The sequence below is a fragment of the Cnephaeus nilssonii genome (genome assembly GCF_951640355.1).
Source record: "Cnephaeus nilssonii genome assembly, chromosome: 13".
Taxonomy (NCBI): domain Eukaryota; kingdom Metazoa; phylum Chordata; class Mammalia; order Chiroptera; family Vespertilionidae; genus Cnephaeus; species Cnephaeus nilssonii.
In genome coordinates, this window is record NC_137084.1 from 17033281 (window position 1) to 17052981 (window position 19701).

At 41.7% G+C, this 19701-nt stretch overlaps 1 protein-coding gene across 1 annotated transcript in view; it reads right to left on the reverse strand.

The window, feature by feature from the left end:
- Positions 1 to 368: 368 nt before the first annotated feature.
- The window catches only part of CKAP5 (cytoskeleton associated protein 5), an 87030-nt gene continuing 67697 nt past the window's right edge, over positions 369 to 19701 (reverse strand). Inside the window, exons 29-44 of the mRNA XM_079787830.1 lie at positions 19150 to 19299; positions 18639 to 18842; positions 18285 to 18420; positions 17654 to 17847; positions 16529 to 16701; positions 15299 to 15472; positions 14966 to 15086; positions 11279 to 11458; positions 10616 to 10803; positions 9498 to 9573; positions 6220 to 6408; positions 5989 to 6126; positions 5437 to 5520; positions 5183 to 5342; positions 2000 to 2151; positions 369 to 1852 (exon numbers count right to left, since the gene is read on the reverse strand). Of these exons, the coding sequence (XP_079643956.1) occupies positions 1607 to 1852; positions 2000 to 2151; positions 5183 to 5342; positions 5437 to 5520; positions 5989 to 6126; positions 6220 to 6408; positions 9498 to 9573; positions 10616 to 10803; positions 11279 to 11458; positions 14966 to 15086; positions 15299 to 15472; positions 16529 to 16701; positions 17654 to 17847; positions 18285 to 18420; positions 18639 to 18842; positions 19150 to 19299 (2565 nt within the window). The 3' untranslated portion in view covers positions 369 to 1606. The remainder of the gene's footprint in view (positions 1853 to 1999; positions 2152 to 5182; positions 5343 to 5436; positions 5521 to 5988; positions 6127 to 6219; positions 6409 to 9497; positions 9574 to 10615; positions 10804 to 11278; positions 11459 to 14965; positions 15087 to 15298; positions 15473 to 16528; positions 16702 to 17653; positions 17848 to 18284; positions 18421 to 18638; positions 18843 to 19149; positions 19300 to 19701) is intronic.

Genomic DNA, 19701 nt, shown 5'->3' on the forward strand with positions numbered 1-19701 from the left:
TCCAGCCCTAGCCAGTTTGGCTCAGGGGATAGACCGTCAGCCTGCAGACTGAACAGTCCCAGGTTAGGTTCCGGTCAAGGGCACATGCCGGGGATGCAGGCTCAATCCCCAGTAGGGGTTGTGCAGGAGGCAGCCAATCAATGATTCTCTCATCATTGATGTTTCTATCCCTCTCCCTTCATCTCTGAAATCAATAAAAATATATTAAAAAAAAGAATTATAATACTCCAAATCTGCTTTTTTAAATAAGGGTGCACATTCTCAGAAGACTGTTTCCCTTTCAGTATAGCTATCAGCACTGTGAGCTCTGCACCATTTGGTTTTTCAAATTAGCTGTGCTAATTCCAGACCCAAGCACAGCCTTTCTTTCTAAATATGTCCTTCTACTAGAGCATCCTCCATCTTCCCTTTAGCAAACCTAATAGAGAGGGGCAAGTTTCATTTCAGGCATGTAGGGGCCACCTGAATATCCTGACTGGAATCAAGAGGATTTCCACCAACCTTCATTTCTTGAATACCAGTTGAGTAAAAGGTAGTCTAGAAAAGTTCCTTTGAACTTGATGATTGGCCAAAAAGTCTCCCATCTGAATCTAAAACTTGTTAGTACTTAAGAGTTTTTCTGACTATGGAGGAGCCCTGTGGAGTTTATTTCAGAGCTGACTCCTCAGTTCACTGTGTGGTCTTCACTCTGACTGAGAGGGAAGCAACTGTTAGTGTAGACTTAGACTCAGAGAAACTCCAACTGGGCAAGAAGCTCCTAAGCCCTCCCATATCCTTTAGTCTAATGACCTGAATTCAGACGACATGTGACAACCAGGTAGCCCAGCCAATCTCTGAGCACAATCTCACGTGCATTTGGGCAGCAAAGTGTCAGGAAGCCTGCAAACTCCTGGGAACCATGGTGATGATGGGAGGGAAGCCTTGACCAAGCCTCAAAGAGAAAGAGATTCCTTTGCTTCCCTAGGAGCTGCCTGTGGAAGCAGGAAAGGTGAGTTCCTCCTGTTCCAAAAGAGCAAAAGGCAGTGCCTCGTCTGGGAGCCAAGGAAAGGTGGTGCTCCTTAGGAAAGTCGTTTTAATCTTTCTCTAACTGGCTGAATATCCACCTGGTCTCTAGACCAGGAGAGAATATGGAGCATCTTGGGAGCAGGTATAGTTAATGCAAACTTTATTTATAAAAGACTTTTAAATTAGTTGTATCATGCCATGCATTCATACAGAATACAGTAACCCTTCAGGGCTACAGGGAGAAGAGTCCACAAACTCAAAGGGAAACTATTAAAGAATTCCTAATAGTTAAAAGCTAGGAAAGATTAAGACAACTTTACAAATGAGCAATTAAAAAGAAAAAGGCTATGGAAACTAGTCTGAGCTCAGTGGAGGGCAGCTGTTTACAGGTCTGTACACTAAACTAATACATAGTCCTCTGGAGAGGCAGGTGCTGATGGAGAAGCAGAGTATGTACAGATACTTGTGCCACGACTCCTCCCCAGACCCACGGCTGATCCAAACAACCGGTTCGTGTACACTAGGCCGCCAAGGCCACTGTAAACTATGAGGACTCTAGTTTAGTAAACTAAAGCTGCAGGGTGCCAGGAGGGGGGCAGCTTCATTTGCGACTGCTCTTTATTCTTTCCAGTCTTTTTTTCAAGTCATCAATGTTAGCTGTGGAGGAGGAGGATGTGGTCATGGTTCCTGAAGAGTGAGACTGGTTAGAATCCAGGTCTGAATGCTGGTGCTGCTCCCGGGACTCCCGGAGCTGAGAGAGTTTGCTGTGCAGCATGTCTGTGGAAGAGGCAACGGTAGGAACGGCTGGTTTGGAGAGCAAAGAGGTCAACGGAGGTCGGTCATCTTGCTGTCGAGAGAAGAAGAGTCATTGTCTAAGGGCAAGAGGTGGCCCTGGAACATCATATACCAAGACTGAGTCGCTTCTCTGGGAAAACCTGTTCCTGCCCTGCTTGTCACCATCTCCCTGGCCCACATAAAAGGAAAGGAGCAGTACCTTTGTATTGTCCAGGCCACATCGCTGTCGGAGGATTTTTAGCCTTTCCAGGTAGACAGAAGGTCCTACCTCTTCTCCATTTGTGTTACCGATGGAAGACACTGTGCTTGTGGGAGCAGGCACACATGTAACCTCCACCTGAGAGGAGATGCCTAGAGAGGAAATGTAGAAAGAATATTCAGATATACATACTCCCCCTTTCAGGCTGCCCTCATTAATCTGCCACCAAAGGGAATAATTTGGGGCCTGGAGATTGCCATGGTACTTCATGACTAAAAAATCCACTAGAATCCTCCTGGAGTTGATAATAAAGGGTGCTCAGAAATATACAGGATAAGCTTGGTGAGAATTTCTAAGAACTGATGCAGAGGAACGGATGTAAGCTGGGCCATCTACATCCTGGTCTATTCAGGGTTCTAAGCCTGTAAGCCCACAGCTGCCCTGGGCAACCCAAAAAACCTAAGCTACTCCTGAGTATACAGCCAGTGCCCAACTGAAGAAGCTAAGGACTTTAAATGTTTGGAAGAATTAGACCAGGTTCGGACCACAGGATACAAGCGGAAAGCTCTTATTCAAACCGGGAGCACAGCAAGAAACTCAGGGTTACAGTATATACATGGAAAGGCATTGAAACTGTGAGGTGTCCAACAAACACCCAGAGAAGGGCTAGGAACTAGGACATGTAATCCCAGCACTGAGACCAATATTCTGGTGGGAGAGGGGAAACCCAAACCAAGAAATCCACCACAGTGTCTACATTTCTGAAGAAACAATCACAACATGCAGACATTTAAAGTGACCCATTTGACAGCAATGAAAATGTACTATATAAGCTAAAGGATCAAGTACTGGGAAGATACACTCCCTTATTGTCAACAGGAAAAGTGAAACAGGTCACTCTTGGAAAAAGGAAACCTTTGAGGTACAGATGAGAACACTGAAAGGGTGAAAATGAATGAAGAATAAGGGAAAAGCCAGCAATAATGGATGTTCAAACACTAAGGTATGAAAGCATTCAGTAATCAGTGAGGTCACATGCTTGTGTTGCAAATATGCTGTTTAGGCCAAAAGCGTCAATTAAATGTTGAACATCAGCAGAAAGGACTTTGGAAATAAGAAAAGGAGGCTTTACCCTCATCAACCAAACCATGGTATGTCCTTCTGTGGTGTCTGTTAGACATTCTGCTCACTATGATTCAAGAAATAAACTCTTTAAGGTGTTAAAAACAATAAAAATGATGCAAAAGAACAAACACAATTGAAGCTTCAGCTTGGCAAGAAACCCGGTGAGAGAGAACACAAGTGGAATCTGACACCCACAAAAGAACACAGTTTTATAGGCAAATAGATTCTAAAACCTAAGAGTAGGTACAGTTCCCTGAACTCGGAGAGAACTAAATGCAGGACAAATGTGCGAGCTCTACTCTGCATGGTGAGAGGAAACTCTTGCAGATGGGTTTTTCTTGCGTTTAAGGCTTTTGACAGCTATTTTCTATTAACTGACACCTCTTAAGTCTTCCTTTTGTCTATAGATCCTGTGAGCAGTAATTCTCAGATACTGGCTTTTTTTTTTTTTTTTTTTTTTTTTACTGTGGCAAAAGTAACATTTCAGCTTAACATTGGGATAAGCATTTATTCATATCATTCAACAAATATATATTGAGTGTTTACTATGTGCCAGTAACAAAACAATCTTTACCCTTGTGGATTTTCAATTCTAGCAGTCAGATAAACACCAATTAACCTAACAAGTACCACATTGTATGGCATGTTAGAGGTGGCTGAGTGCTATGGAGGGTGAGGGGTAGGTTGCAAGTTTTAAATAACGGCTCACTGAGCTAGTGGTATTTGAACAAAGACCTTAAGGAGGAAAGGGCTGGCCATAGGCTGTCTTGGGAAATCTAAGCATAAGAAGCAGCCAGAGCAAAGGCCCTAAGAAGGCGTGTGCCTGGTATGCTCAAGGAATAGCAAGGGGGTTGGTAGGGCTAGAGTGGAATGAAAGGGGAAATAGCAGGAGATGAGGTTCTAGAGGTATCAGGGGGCCCTATAATGCAGCACCTCCTAGGGCTTTTTGCCTTTGCTGAATGAAAGGGAGAGCCTTTGGAAACTGTTTAATAAGCTTCTTTTTGATGCTGTGTGTGGAAATAATATAGGGAGATGAGAGTGGAAGTGCAAAATCAGATAGGAGGAAAGTGTTTCAATCCAGACCAGGGCAGCAGCAATGAAGGTGATGGGAAGTGGGGGTGGATTCTGCATACAGTTTGCAGGTAAAGCCAAAGGATCTCCTGACAAAGAGGAAGAGAAGACTCAAACTGTGGGTCTGAGTAAATTAGGACAAAGGTGCCTTCAGCTGAGAGGGAGAAGAATACAAATGAAGCAGGTTTGGGGGAACAGCAGGTGCTAGAAACCCCAAATAGAGATGTCATGCAGTATATACACAGAGTGGCCAGATTATTATGATCTCTGAATGCATAATAATCTGGCCACTCAGTGTATATCCTATATAATAAAAGGCTAATATGTAAATTGTCCCCTCGACCAGGAGTTCCACCGCAGGCAGGCCGGCCAACCGCCCATATCTCCCCTCCCCCTGGCCAGGCTGGCCGGACCCCACTCATGCACGAATTCATGCACCGGGCCTCTAATATATATATATATATATATACTGAGTGGCCAGATTATTATGTGTTCAGAGATCATAATAATCTGGCCACTCAGTGTATATATCAGTCAAGATCAGGAAGGAGGTCTGAGCTTGACACCAAACAAAACTGGGTCTTGCTGGCATATAAATTCTATTTAAAGTGATGAAAGTAGGTGGATTAGTTAAGGGAGTGAGAGTAAGAAAGAAGAGATGATCAATTATGGACTGAACTCTGGGGGACTCAACACAGAGTCAGGGACAGGAAGAATCAGTCAGGTCCAGGAGGAACAGCCAGCAAGGTGGGTGGAAACCAAGAAAGCACGAAGCCCAGGGAAGAAACTGTTTCAAGGGCAGGGAGATGACACTGATGATGAGTCAAGGTAGGTGACAGAGTTGACCACCGTCTGTAGCAATGTGAACATCATTGGTGACCATTAAGTACTGAGATGCATTGTTATACATTTAAACCAATCAAAACCCCCAGTTCCTGAGGTGGGAGCTAATTTGAGCTTATTACTGGAGCTCCTAGGAAACCATACCTGTTGAAGTGGGAATACGGCCTTTGCCCTCCCTCTCCATCTCAATCACCCGAAGGCCTCTCTCAACATAGCTTTGGAAGAACTGTGAGGAATTTTTCAGAAATGGTTCAATGTCGGCATCTGAATATTTCTTCTTATATTCATATAACTCAGCTAAGCCCTGGTTAACGAGAAAACGAAAGAGGTGGGGGTGGATATTAGTGATACTTTTCCATAACTCAGATCCCTATCTGGCTCAATCTTTTCCCTCTCACCTCTTTAGTATTCTCTTTAGAGCCAATCTTCTTAAAAATCTCAGCTAAGAAATCATTCACTTTGGCCTTTGATGATTTTTCATCCTGAAAAGTTGAAAGACACAAGGGAAGATTGGTTGGTTAGACTTGAGTTATTAATTAGGAATCAAAGGTTGGATAAGAACTGAAAATAGCTCAAAATCCAGACTTTCTGGTTTGCTCCTGCAGGTGACAGAAACACCAGTGCTGCAGGGTCTGCAACAGACCAATGACACTCTGGGTTACTGAATGCCTCTAGTCTCAGGTTTTCAACTGAACTTGAAGAGAAAGGATCTGGCCCATTCCTCCCTAAATAGAGCTCACAGTGGATTTATTTGGTGACCAATGCCATAGACACAAAGAAACTTTCTTGGGGACCAACAAATAAATAAACAATTTATATTTGAAATTTTCAAGGTGGAAATGGTTATAGCACTAAAGCAGAAGAGTGAGACTGGACCAATCCCTAAGCCTTTGACAAGATTACTTCCAGACAACCTCACTTCCCTCAATCTTTCAAGTCAGGCCACTCACGATTCGAGATGCTCCCTTTTCTGTTTCCTTATCTGACTTGCTCCCTGACTGGTCCATACTGTGCTTCATCATCCGGCAGAGGTGGGCCTCCAGCTCAGACTCGTTCTTGTTGTCAATCATGGTCAGGTGGTCTAGGATCTGAAGGAGACATGAGCACATTCAAATAGCAGCAGTGCTCTTCCATGATGTTCTCTCAAATGCCCTCAGGGATTGGTTGCTATTCTGACTCACCTTGGGCCCTTTTAATTTGCATAAAGTGTGCAGCAGCGTCTTTAGGGTCCTTATGGGAAATTCACTTTTGCATTGCTTCAGTTTCTCTTTGGGGAAGACCTTCATGAAAATGTGTATATCCAGAAGAATTCTGTCCAGATTAATGCTGTTGATGGTATCAGGCAACAGTCGAACCATTCTCCAGAGACACTATTGGAAAAAGGAACAAAAGTTAGAGGGAGTGACTAAAGAATGAGGATAATTTGTCACCATTCACCTTCCTTAAGCTCTGGGATCACTTCTAAAAGATGTCAGGGATATAAATGTGGCACATCAGATCTTTTAAGTGTGGTTGCTAAAAACGAACAATTTGGAGGAGGAACCAAGATGGTGGCAAAGTTAAACAACTAAACTGCCGCTGCGCACAACAATTTCAAAAATACAACTAAAAGACAAAGCGTCTACCACCCAGAACCACAGGAAAGCTGGCTGAATGGTAGATTTACAACTAAGAAGGAAGAAGAAAGAACAAACGCAGAAGGGCTGAGGTGCGGAGGTGCGTGAATCGGGCTGGTGGCGGGCGACGGGACGCGCGGCTTTTTTTCCAACCCGAAGGGAGATAAGCTGCCGATCACTCTGAAATCCAGTTTCTGGGGACGCGCGGGGGACCCAGACACCTACGGGGAGAAGCTGGACTCTCGGCCATGGTGTCGGAAAGTGAGTGACTTTCTTGCAGAGGTGCGCCCAGCAATCAGTGTTTACTGCGCTGGAGCACAGGACGCAGGGACTTGGAAACGGGAAAGGCAGAAAAGGCAGACTAGCAGCCATTGCTGTTTGCCACGCCCTAGTCTAGTGACGCCCTGAGACCCCGCCCCACCCCGCCCTGAGACCCGCCCCACACATTCTACAAACCCGCCCAGGCTCCAAACAGCAGCTTTTGCATATAAACGGCCTGCCCTGTGGCAGCTTAACCAAATAAACTGCAGCTCCAGTCAGATTGCTCCAAAACCACTCAAGCAAAGAGGAGAAAACTGCAGTTTTTGCTGTAACTCCTGCTGAGTGGCCTCAGACAGTAGCTGACCTGCACCCCACTGGAGATCCAGAAACGAGGGCATCTAGTGGTCGGTGTGAGACGAACACCAGATTTCAACCACTCGCATAAGGGACACATTCAAGAGGCAGACTCAGTGAGCGCCAAATCCCTACTGCAACAAGTCCCGGCCCATAAACGTGTCTCCAGCACAGCAATTCTTCCTTTATAGACACAGCGGGTCCTCACAGCCAATTGGCCTGGAGGTCAATTCCTCCCAGTGACACCAACAACAATCAAGACTTAACTACAACAAGGCTGTACACACAGTCTAAAAAGGGGTGCACCAAGAGCATCCACCTCAGGTAACTGGGAGGCTGACCCGTTGAACCAATAGGACACAATAGGACACAAAGCTACCCTACCAACTCAGGGAAGCAGCAAAAATGAAAATGAGGAGGCAAGGAAACAGATCCCAAACAAAAGAAATGGAGGAGAACAAACGACTGGACATAGAGTTCAAAACCACTGTTAAAAGGTTTTTCAAGAATTTCATGGAAAAAGCCGATAAATTTAATGAGACCCTTGAGGATATGAAAAAGGTCCAACTAGAAATGAAACATACACTGACTGAAATAAAAAATATTATACAGAGACTCAGCAGCAGACTAGAGGAACGCAAGAATCAAGTCAAAGATTTGGAATACAAAGAGGCAAAGGACACGCCTCCAGAAAAGCAAGAAGAGAAGAGAATTCAGAAAGTAGAAGATAGTGTAAGAAGCCTCTGGGACAACTTCAAGCGTACCAGCATCCAAATTTTTGGGGTGCCAGAAGAAGAGAGAGAGCAAGACGCTGAAAACCTATTTGAAGAAATAATGACCGAAAACTTCCCCCACCTGGTAAAAGAAATAGACTTTACAAGTCCAGGAAGCGCGCAGAACCCCAAACAAAAGGAATCCAAAGAGGACCACACCAAGACACATCATAATTAAAATGCCAAGGGCAAAAGACAAAGAATCTTACAAGCAGCAAGAGAAAAACAGTTAGTTACTTACAAGGGAACACCCATACGATTATCAGCTGATTTCTCAACAGAAACTATGCAGGCCAGACGGGAATGGCAAGAAATATTCAAAGTGATGAATAACAAGAACCTACAACCAAGACTCCTCTACCCAGCAAAGTTATCATTCAGAATTGAAGGGCAGATAAAGAGCTTCACAGATAAGAAAAAGCTAAAGGAATTCATCACCACCAAACCAGTATTACATGAAATGCTGAAAGGTATTATTTAAAAGGAGGAAAAAGAAGAAAAAAGTAAAGATAAAAATTATGAACAACAAATACATACCTATCAACAAGTGAATCTAAAAGTCAAGTGAATTAAAAATCTGAAGAACAGAATAGACTGATGAACATAATAGAATCAGGGGCATAGAATGGGAGTGGATTGATAATTCTCAGGGGAAGGGGGTGTCTGTGTGGGGGGTACGGGAAGAGACTGGACAATATCATACACCTATGGATAAGGATAGCGAGGGGGGGAGGTAAGGGCAGAGGGAAGGGTGGGAACTGGGAGAAGGGGTGATATGGGGGGGGGGGGGAAGGAGAAACAATTGTAATAATCTGAACAATAAAGATTTATTAAAAAAAATCAAAAAAATCAAGTGAATAAAAAAAATAAAATAAAATAAAAATGAACAATTTTACTCACTTCAACCATGTCACTGGCTAAAGTGTAACAAATCATCCATCTAATCATCTCAGATACTTTTCCTTCCCACTTTCTAGAGATAGGGCCTTAAATAATAAGAACACGTGGAAATTCTGTCTTGAGTTTGCTTGGTAGCTGAGAGTAGGGTAGTTCACATTGCTTACCAAAATTTAACCCGAGGAGACAAATACTTTACACTATTACAGTGTAACAATAGTATTATAATGTTATAGATATGTACATTTGGAGTTTTTCCATTAAAGAGACCAAAATATTTATTGGGCTATGGTTATCTTTTCCCCCAAAAGAAATGAAACTTCTTTTGATTCTAGAAGAATTGGTGAGATATTTACAAAATAGTTCTTCCTTTTCACTGTTTGAGGTCAGGAATGGTTTAGGCCTGAGCTAGGGTGGAGGAAGGGAAAATAAAAACCAACTGTATTTTTCAGGTGTGTCTTGGTCGATTTGAGTCTATGTCTTAGTTCCAACTCCTCTTTCCCCACACTTTAATAAAGTTTTGCATCTCAGAAAGAGATCAAATTATTTCAACTTCACCTTCATAACAAGCTCTGAGAATTTGGGAGAACTGGCTGTTGCTAGCAGGCTGTCTTGAAGCAAAACAAGTAGAGCACTAGGAAAAAAAACCAACAAAACAGCATTAGTAAGTTTGAAATTTGCATTATAATTAAATTAGTAATTAAAAGGCCAAGTGTAAATATTCTCTACCCATCTAATAAATTGAAAACTCATGGATCAAATACCGGTAGTAATTGTCTTTGATTATTCAAATTCAGTTATTAAGAAAATGGACATAAATCATTTAAGTTTTATAAATTACTACTTGGTAAAGCTTGTCACTATTTTTGTCACTGTTCGCTGAGAGAGAAATGTACATAAAAGAGTGGGTAACTGACATACTTCACAGCCCTAGTTTAGAAAACTCATTGCTACTCACTGGCTTACTGCAGTTGTTTACTGAGTTATTAGTTACCAGAGGCCTGGTGCATGAAATTCATGCATGGGGGGTGGGGGTGTGTGTGTCCCTCAGCCCAGCCTGTACCCTCTTCAATCTGGGACCCCTCAAGGGATGTCCGACTGCCCGTTTAGGCCCGATCCCAGGCAGTTGGACATCTCTCTCACAATCCAGGACTGCTGGCTCCCAACCGCTTGCCTGCCAGCCTGATCACCCCCTAACCGCTCCCCTGCCAGCCCGATTGCCCTAACTGCCCTCCCCTGCCAGCTTGGTCACCCCTAATTGCCCTCCCCTGCCAGCCTGGTCGCCCCTAACTGCCCTCCCCTGCCGGCCTGGCTGCCCCTAACTGGCCTCCCCTGCAGGCCTGATCACCCCCAACTGCCCTTCCTTGCAAGCCTGGTCCCTCCCAACTGCCCTCCCCTGCTGGCCTGATCGCCCACAAATGCCCTCCCCTGCTGGCCATCTTGTGATGGCCATCTTGTGTCCACATGGGGGTGGCATCTTGTGTGTTGGAGTGATGGTCAATTTGTATATCACATCTTTATTATATAGGATAGAATACCTCTGATTCTTGAGGAAAGAGTAATAAATCAATTGATCAGGCAAACATAAAGTTACAACTGATCCAGTGCCTTCTGTTTTCTATGGGTAGACTAAAAGAGGGGCTGTTCTAGGCTGTAATGCTGAGAGAACGCTATACCTCAGGATGTTGGTCTGGTCCGACTTCTCCAGAACCTTCACCACTAAGAGATTCACAGAGCGGATCACCTGTTGTCCTTCCTCCAGATCTTCAATTCGAGAATCCAGCATTAAGGTGATGAGGCCATGCATCAGGTCTTTCAGCACTCCAGTGGAGGCCTCCCGGGCTAGGCTCTCTATCTGAAAGAGCTATCCAATCATAACTGTGTTATAGGTATGAAACTCAATATACATGGCAGGGAAGATAAACACAGGTGGCTGTTCTAGTAAATGATTATATCGTATTTTTTAAAAATTCAGAGTATTAGGAAAAAATACCCCTCCCCCCCAATAATAGCTATAATTAATTGGCATGCTTCATTCCTGTTATAGAAGTATTTTTAATGTGAACAGATATATATATAAAATGCCAGCCAGGGCCTACATGCCTGATGAAGAAACTGGCAGGAAGCAGAATTTTAGGTAGTATGTAAGCATTTTACTTTGTATCCTAACAACAAGGTCAGTTGAAATGTCATCAACACCCAACAATAAGGTAAGCTGAAGTATACATTTCTACAAGTGACACAGGACTCACTAAAACATCTGTACCAATTCAAACTCTAGAAACCAGGTGGGGTGAGGGACTTAAAGGGAAGCTTGTGGTCTGGAGAGGTGCCCTTACCGAAATCATGTTGCCAATGATACAGCTATACAACTTGATGATCTCATCCTTCTCCAATTTCTCATCTGCCATATGTGTGTTGTAGATGAGTCTTAACTGCATGAACGTGGCTATAAGAAACTGATCAATATGGCCAGACATAGCTTCAGCTTTGTCTTCCTGTCTCAGGACTTCATCGATCTGATAACAAAAATCCAAGATGTATTTTCCAAGCTTCAAATTTCTAAGTAGCAGAAAGATACTACAAGGGATAGCTCTGTAATATTAGCAAAGCACTTCTAGTATCTTACCTTGAAAAGAACCCTATCACTTTACATATAAGTAATGAGTTCTTAGGTATTTAATCATTCAAGGAATACTTACTGAGTAAGATACTGTTAGGTGAATTAGTTGTAGCTCCTATTCTGAGTCTCCCTGTCTAGTTCAGAGAATAATCCCTATGTTTAAATCTCTAATTTATTAGAGTGTTTTTATACCCATTATCTAATTTAATCATCTCAACAGCTCTGAGATAGGCTGAGGGTAAGATCTCCATTTATGAAGTGAGAAAAGTGAGGCTCAGAAAGATTAGACTATTTAGTTCAAACTCAAAACTCAGGTTTCCCAAATCTTGATCCAGTGTTCTTTTTGGTTTGATCAGTAATTGTCACTAATGGCAAAATGTTACTATGGGAAAAGCATGTATTTCCTATTCACTACTTTAAAAAGATCTTTAGCCAAAACCGGTTTGGCTCAGTGGATAGAGCGTCAGCCTGCGGACTGAAAGGTCCCAGGTTCGATTCCGGTCAAGGGCATGCACCTTGGTTGTGGGCACATCCCCAGTGGGGGGTGTGCAGGAGGCAGCTGATCGATGTTTCTCTCTCATGGATGTTTCTAACTCTCTATTCCTCTCCCTTCCTCTCTGTAAGAAATCAATAAAATATATTTTTTAAAAATAAAAAAGATCTTTATTTTTGTGATTACATAAATAATACCCTGAGACAATCATGTCAATCTTCAGTGACCATCCTTTCATGTAGGACCAAGAAACTGCACAACTCCAGCATAGGGGGTGGACACTTATACTACAGAAGACTACAATGTGAATGGTTCCTCTTGATAATGACGAAGCCACTGGTACTACTTTCATTTATCTCTTTATCCATGTATATCTCCAAGCTCATATAATTTTATATAACTGCGATTTTTCAATAATACTGCTTCAACACAGATACTATAAAAAAATACTAGCATCTTTGCCCAGCCAGCATGGCTCAGTGGTTGAGCGTTGACCTATGAACCAGGAGGCCATAGTTAGATTCCTGGTCAGGGCACATGCCCAGGTTGTAGGCTTGATCCCCAGTGTGGGGTGTGCAGGAGGCAGCCGATCAATGACTCTCTCTCATTATATATATATATATATATATTTTTTTTTTACTGATTTTAGAGAGAAGGGAGAAATAGAAATACCAACAGTCAACAGGAATATAGGCATACCTTGTTTCATTGTGCTTTATTTTACTGCGCTTCACAGATAAAGGCAAGACCCTCTACAAGCAAAAAGATTATGACTCGCTTTATTGTGATATTCACTTTATTGCAGTAGTCTGCAACTGAACCCACAACAGCTCTGTTATGCCTGTAGTTTTCTTAAAAAAAAAAAAAAAAAGTTTTTATTCATTTTTAGAGAGAAAGGGAGCGGGATAGAGAGATAAAAACATTAATCAGCTGCCTCCTGCATGCCCCCTACTGGGGATTCAGCCCACAACCCGGCCACGTGCCCTGCCTGGGAATGGAACTGGTGACCTCTTGGTTCATGGGTCAATGCTCAACTACTGAGCCACACTGCTCAAGTTATAGGGAGGTACTATTAAACTATATAAATATCCCATTTCTCTTCAAGTTTTTAACTTATATGTGAATGGATCTATGTTTTCCTATTTTATTTGACTGATTGATTGATTTGAGAGAGAGGAAGGAGGAAAGGGGGAGAGAGAGGGGGAGAGAGAATATCGATTTGTTGTTCCACCTATTTATGCATTCATTGGTTGCTTCTTGTATGTATGCTGGCTGGGGATCAAACCTGCAACCTTGGTGTATTGGGACAACACTTTAACCAACCAAGCTACCCAGCCAGGGCAAGTTTCCTATTTTGCTAAATTTTATTGAATCTAATAAATTTACTGAATTTTATTCAGTTTGTTGGGTTATAAGTCATCACTATCTTTAGTTATTTTGATGCTCAAACTGTCCCTGTTCAAACAGAGAGTTTGTTCCAGTTGGCCTCTGGGTACTGACTGGTAACATGTGCCTATCATTCTCTGAGCTCATCCTTCCGATCCTTGCTGTTTGGTATGAATTGTTTCAGCATCATCTTCTTTCCCTGAGTTAGCCCTGGAGTCAGCCATTTGTCAAGAAGCCCTCATTCCTTTTAGTAAAAAAATGGTATTTAGAAGACAAAATTTGGGGATGCTTGTTGTTACAGGGGTGTTGCTGTTCTCTGGTCCTCTCTGTGCCAAGAGCTAGCAAATTTATGTATATTATCTATAACATACATTCATACCACATACATACCCACATGCTTATATTTAAATTGATATTTCTAAATCTACATATTGAAAACCATGAGCTCATATGATGCATCTATTTCTGGTCCAGTACCAGAGTTCATTCTATCTGCTTTCCTCCCATATTTGTATTATTGTTCTATGACAGTAGGAAACTTGGCTCCTATTTTCCTTATTTCTTTGACCAATCCCTTTCATGTAATCAATCTCCCATCTCTGCCACCAGCTCTTCCCATACAAATGCTCACTTCTGCTTTGGCTCTAACTCCCCATTCGGAGCCACCTGCACACTGCCCTGCTTCCCTCTCACACACGTGGATGTCTTCTTCACCCTGCCTGCGTGGACATCCTCTTCATCCTGCTTGGGCTCTGATTCCTAGCTTTGCATCGCCCCTCCTCACAAGGCTTGGGCTCTAAGATCATCACATTGGGCCACTATGGCTCCACTTGCACTCCCTTGCCACATGGTAGATGCCTCTTGCTCTACCCACCTACTGGCTTTAGAACTGAACTGTTAGGGAAGTAGAGAAAGAAGAGAACGATTAAAACAAACAAACATGTAGCTTCTTTATTTGAAAATTTCTGATGGTTTCCATCTCACTTAAAATAGATTCCAAACAATTTACCCTGTGGCTTTTAAAATCTACATAACTGGGTCTCATTCTGTACCATGTGTCTAGGCTCTGGACACATGGGCCTTGTATTGTTTCCCTGAACATGCCATGTTCATTCCCACCCTAGAGTCTTTGTACTGTCCTTTCTGCTTGAACCCCTGACGATCAATCTAAGTAACTACTTAGTTCCTTTCTCCACTCACCCCATCTGAGTTATATTTATAGTAGTTATTGTCTGATAATCTCTTGTTTACTTATTTGTCTCTGTCCATTAAAATCTAAGTTTCCCTGAAGTTGGATCCTACTTACTCACTGCTGCATCTCCAGACTCTGGTGAATGAATGCAATTATACAGAGTAAGGCTCTGAGAGAGATGCATCCTGTGAAGCAAGTGATGACTGAGTGATCCCTGTGCACTTTTTCATCAGCACAGTACCGAATGCTGCCTGCCTCCTGTATGCAACTATCACTCCTATAGCCTTTATATCCACCAGTGGAATTATTGTCATGGGTAACACCCCCATTACCTGTGTTAGAGCTTGAATGCTTGTGTTGATGTCACCACTGGCTACTTGGGAGATAATGAAATTGATTGTGGATGCTGTGTTACTGTGCATGTCATCAAAGTGTGGAGAAACAGCCCGGATCCTAGAGAGCAGAGCAAAGGGAAAAAGTCAATCTTTATTTTAAGATATCCCAGTAAGTTGGAATTATGCAACTCCCCACTACATCCAGGTCTTAGTAAGGAACTGCTATCAGCCAGGTATTAATCAGTTCTAAAAAGTTATAATTACATAGAGAGCTCTTTTCACACATGCACTCATGAACTGCTTATCCTTACATGAAAGAGGTTAACTTACTTGGGTTCAGGAATAAGGACCGGTTCAAAAATGTCATCCAGTTTGTGCTGTACAAGTTCTGGCATTTCACATTGGACTGTGCCGTTGTCATTCTCAATCTCATCGAGATCTAGCTGGAATTCTCGGCGTACCATCTGGGCTGCCTCAGGATGCCCGCTCATGCTTCGAGCTTGGCTAAGAAAGCAAAAGGAGGATCCTGAACTAAGAGAGACTTCTTAACCAAAGGGCAAGAGTAGCACTGCCAGTTGCCCTAAAGCTTCAAGACAGATGTTCAACTTCTGGTTTCAGCCCCGCTGAATGATTTAAGTTTTTGAGTCTAAGCAGTGCCTTCAATGGGCAACAACACTGGTTCATGAATATCCTGAGAACAGATAACTTTACTTTCTACTTACAATACCTGCTAAGTTATAAGTATTCTTTCTACTTCACCAAAGCCAACAAAACTTGTACAAAAGGGGCAGAAAAGAATAAAGTATACTTATATTGACTCAAAACGCACTACTTCTGGCAAAAATTTAAGAAAAATCTGGACTGGCTGTTTTTTTCTATCAAATTAACCAGTGTTTAAGTTTTTCTAATCATAAGCATCATTCCATGCAGTGTTCAGTACATTTTATACTTTGAGGGACAGTTAGTCACTTCTTTTTATTCACTATTGACTGTTTAGGGCCAGAATTATATTCAAGTAATAGATATTCAAAGTTTCCAAATTCAAATTGGTCAAAAGATACTCATGATACAACCCAAAACACAGCTGTCTTGCTTAAAAGGCAGTATTTTGAGTCTCTAAGCTGCCACTCCTGCTGGCCAGTGGACTTCCAAGGAAGGCTGGATTTGTGGGTCACTTAAGAACCCCCTCTACTCTGGTTATAAACTCTTAAGCCAATCACCCTCCAGAGGGGATGAATCCAAGTGAGAAGTTAGGAAGATATAAGATCCCTGCTAATGAGAAATTAGCAGGCAGTACTTACATCCTATAAGTGCGATACATAATTCTGTCCACGGAAAAGCAGTGAAAGAAGGCACAAGACTATTTAGAAGTGGTTTTGTGACAAAGACAAAGACAATGAAGACTGAAGGATTAAACATTTGTTACAAGACATTTACCCAGACACACTGTCATGCATGATAATGGTTACAAGAACTCAAGATTATGTTTCAGGATAAGCTCTGAGCACACAAGGCAAAGTCCACAGAGATGCTCTCAGAAAACTATCTCCATCTACATACTTGAGTTTGGAGGACATGTCCTCAGCTGGTCCCTTGCGCAGCATGTTGGCGTTGGAGCTTATGCTCTGTGTGCGCTGAGGTTTCTCTTCTACCTGTTTCACTGGTGCAGCAGAAGGCCTCTTTGCTGACCGCTTAATCCTTTCCTCAAGCATGCTCATATCCTTTTCAGAAAGCTATAAAGAGAGGCCAAATTTAATTTATTAGCATAGCCTTTTACTACAATATAAAGAAAAATTAAAATCTAATAAATAGGAAGTCTCAAGAATTAATAACATTTTCATATTGAAGCAACTAGAACCTGCTATGTTAGGATAAATTTACTATCAAAACATTTTTAAGTAACTATTAAAACCTGCCTTGCTATGATAACAGAACATATGAAAGAAGAAAAGGATACAAAAGGAAGGCTATTAATAACCACAAATAAAAAGATCAAAAATTAAATGAAGCATCCTCATTTTTGCTGTGTCACCATTAGCTAGCTGTGTAACTAAGCTTTTGGTCCCCTGTGAAATTCCCATCTGCTTTATCTCCTGCACTGGCCTGTAGTGAGGATTTAATTAATACAAGTAAAATTATATTAAGAACAGTATAAACATATGTGAAACTAAGAGGCCATTGAAGTGAAGAACTGAGGTCCAGCCACAATAGTGATTGGCTCAAAGGAATTAAGGACTCGGAAGCAGAACCTAATGTGCCTCGGGAGTCTGGCTCATGGCTGTAGCTCAAGACTTGATCTGATAGGTACCAGTATCACATTAAACACAAGTGAGTATTTGTTCATAAAAGCTAAATGCACTATAATTTACAGAGAAGATTGTCAGGCAGAATTTAATTCCCAGATTAGCTCAGATTTCTTGATTCAAAAATAGCCCTCATTTCAAAGGCAAATTGCTATGAATAGAATGCTCACAAAAGAAAATCTGATTTCCAATAAAACAGCCTAACTATCTTACGAGATACCCTCCAGGGTTTATCTAGAGTCTAAGACACATGAATAGGTTGAATTCAATAAAAGGTGGTAAAAACTTAGCCAGAGTTCAGATGGTATGAAAAGTGACATCTACTAGTAAGTGATCTTGCAATTCACAACATGCTGACAATATTCAGAGAAAAGTCACTTACAGTTCCAATAAGTTTGAACACCTGATCCCCATGTACATTATACACTGTGACAATGGTGTTGAGGGCAGCATTGCGCACAGTGTTGTCACGGTCTCCTATGTGAATCGCTATCTCCTTTAAGGCTTTTCCTGGGGTTGGTTGGCAAACATTCATGCCATAGGACTCGACCAGACAACCCAGTTCTTCCAGGCACTCTGATGGGAGAAAGATTAGATTAATGAGACTCAATGCACATTTGGCATAGAGACCTATATTATTAGATACATTTCCCTTTGCATAAGTTAAGGACTAAAATTTTATTCTGGCTCTGCCTATAATTTTTCTTTGTTTACCTTTCTATAAAACACACAATGAAACAATAGTTAAAGCAAATTCTTCTGGAAGAAAGGGATGCCTGTGAGTCAGATGGCCCCTGTGCACTTGATTTTGTCACCAGGGTGGTACTGAGTAGTGCCTGTATCACCTGATACTGTGGCTCCACCAGTGTGCAACTCATCACTCTCACAGTCCAGATCAGAGGTTGGACTCAACTGCACAGACAATGAAGACATATCCTTGTTCATCTACAAACTATTTCTTTTAGAGGTCACTGCAACATAGACTCACGCCTCAATTTAAATTGTTGCTTCACCTGCTCTCTGCTTTGAGTTTTTGGATTTGGTTCCTTCCATGATGAAGGGGAACATCTTGCTGGCTGGGTAGACAAGGCACATCCGGTTCAGGATGGCACGGACGTCTTTGCGAATGACATCCTTTGGTTCTCCAACCTAGTCAATATGATGATTAAGTGAGGCATTTTCTGAATAGTGAAGGTTCTCCCTCTACCTCCTCCCACCATGCATCCCTAGATCTTAAAAGAATAGGGGGATGAGTGGTGAAAGTTACTAGTATATCATATAATAAATGGAAAGAGAGAAGGAATAAAGTACAGGATCTGAGGTCAGTTGGAAACTTGCAGTCTTCCAGAGTGAGAAAAGCACATTACCTTGAGGATGAGATAGGGGATGAAGGAAGATGCTTCATTCTCAGTAAGATGATACTCCTCCTCACTTAGCAGGGTAAAGAGTAATTTTAAATATTCTAGGGCTTTCATTAGGACACTTGTATTGGTATCAAAAAACCGCAGGGTAAGCCACTTCAAGATAAGATCCAAGCAACCAATGACACCCTCTTTTTCACTCTCCAAGTGCTTAAAACAAAACAAGACAAAAACCTCATAAATAAGACTGCATGAAACTTTAAGTTCTATTTGGCAAGTACCTCTGAAATTTTACTAGAGTCCAAAAAGAAAAATGATAGATTTGTAAGCCTCCATTTAATACCTAAAATTATAAACATATAGTCATTTGTCCTGTCCAATAATACAACAGCTCTAAAGATAAAGAACATGATGTATTCCAGTTCCTTCTCAAGTCACGAAAACTTTAGATTATTTCACAGGGCTTAGTATTTCCATATGTATGAGACACATGCATATTTATCTACTGCAAACTTACATCAACCATGACAGCAAGTGCTTTGTTATGATGCTGAAAGTCTGAGTGAAACATCTCATCTTGTAACCATTTAGCCACACAGCTAGACATTTGAGTCTTTAGTTGCTCAATGTATTCATCCCTTGGAGTAGTAAAATTCCACTTCAGCACCTAAAAAATACCAGTGAAGAGAGGCTGTAAGGGGTTCAACCGAAATGAGGTTGAGAACTCTATTTAAAGCAGCTGCTGGAATCAATTTAATAGAATATTTTATAATTTAACCAGATTAATTTGTAATGAAAATGTATTCTCAAGCTGTCATACCTCTGGACGCTTAACTCTGAAAATCACCTAGGAACAGAATTTTGGCAATTCTTATTTTCTAGAAAAATCAATGCTCTATTATTGATATAACTTCTGTTATAACAATTTCTATTGGTACAACATTAATAAAAGGAAAAATGAAAATACTTATAAAAAATTTAAATGTACAAAAAAACAATTTAAATGTACATAGTAGCACTCTAGGAATTTAATATAGATATACTCACACATGTGCACAAAGACCACCTT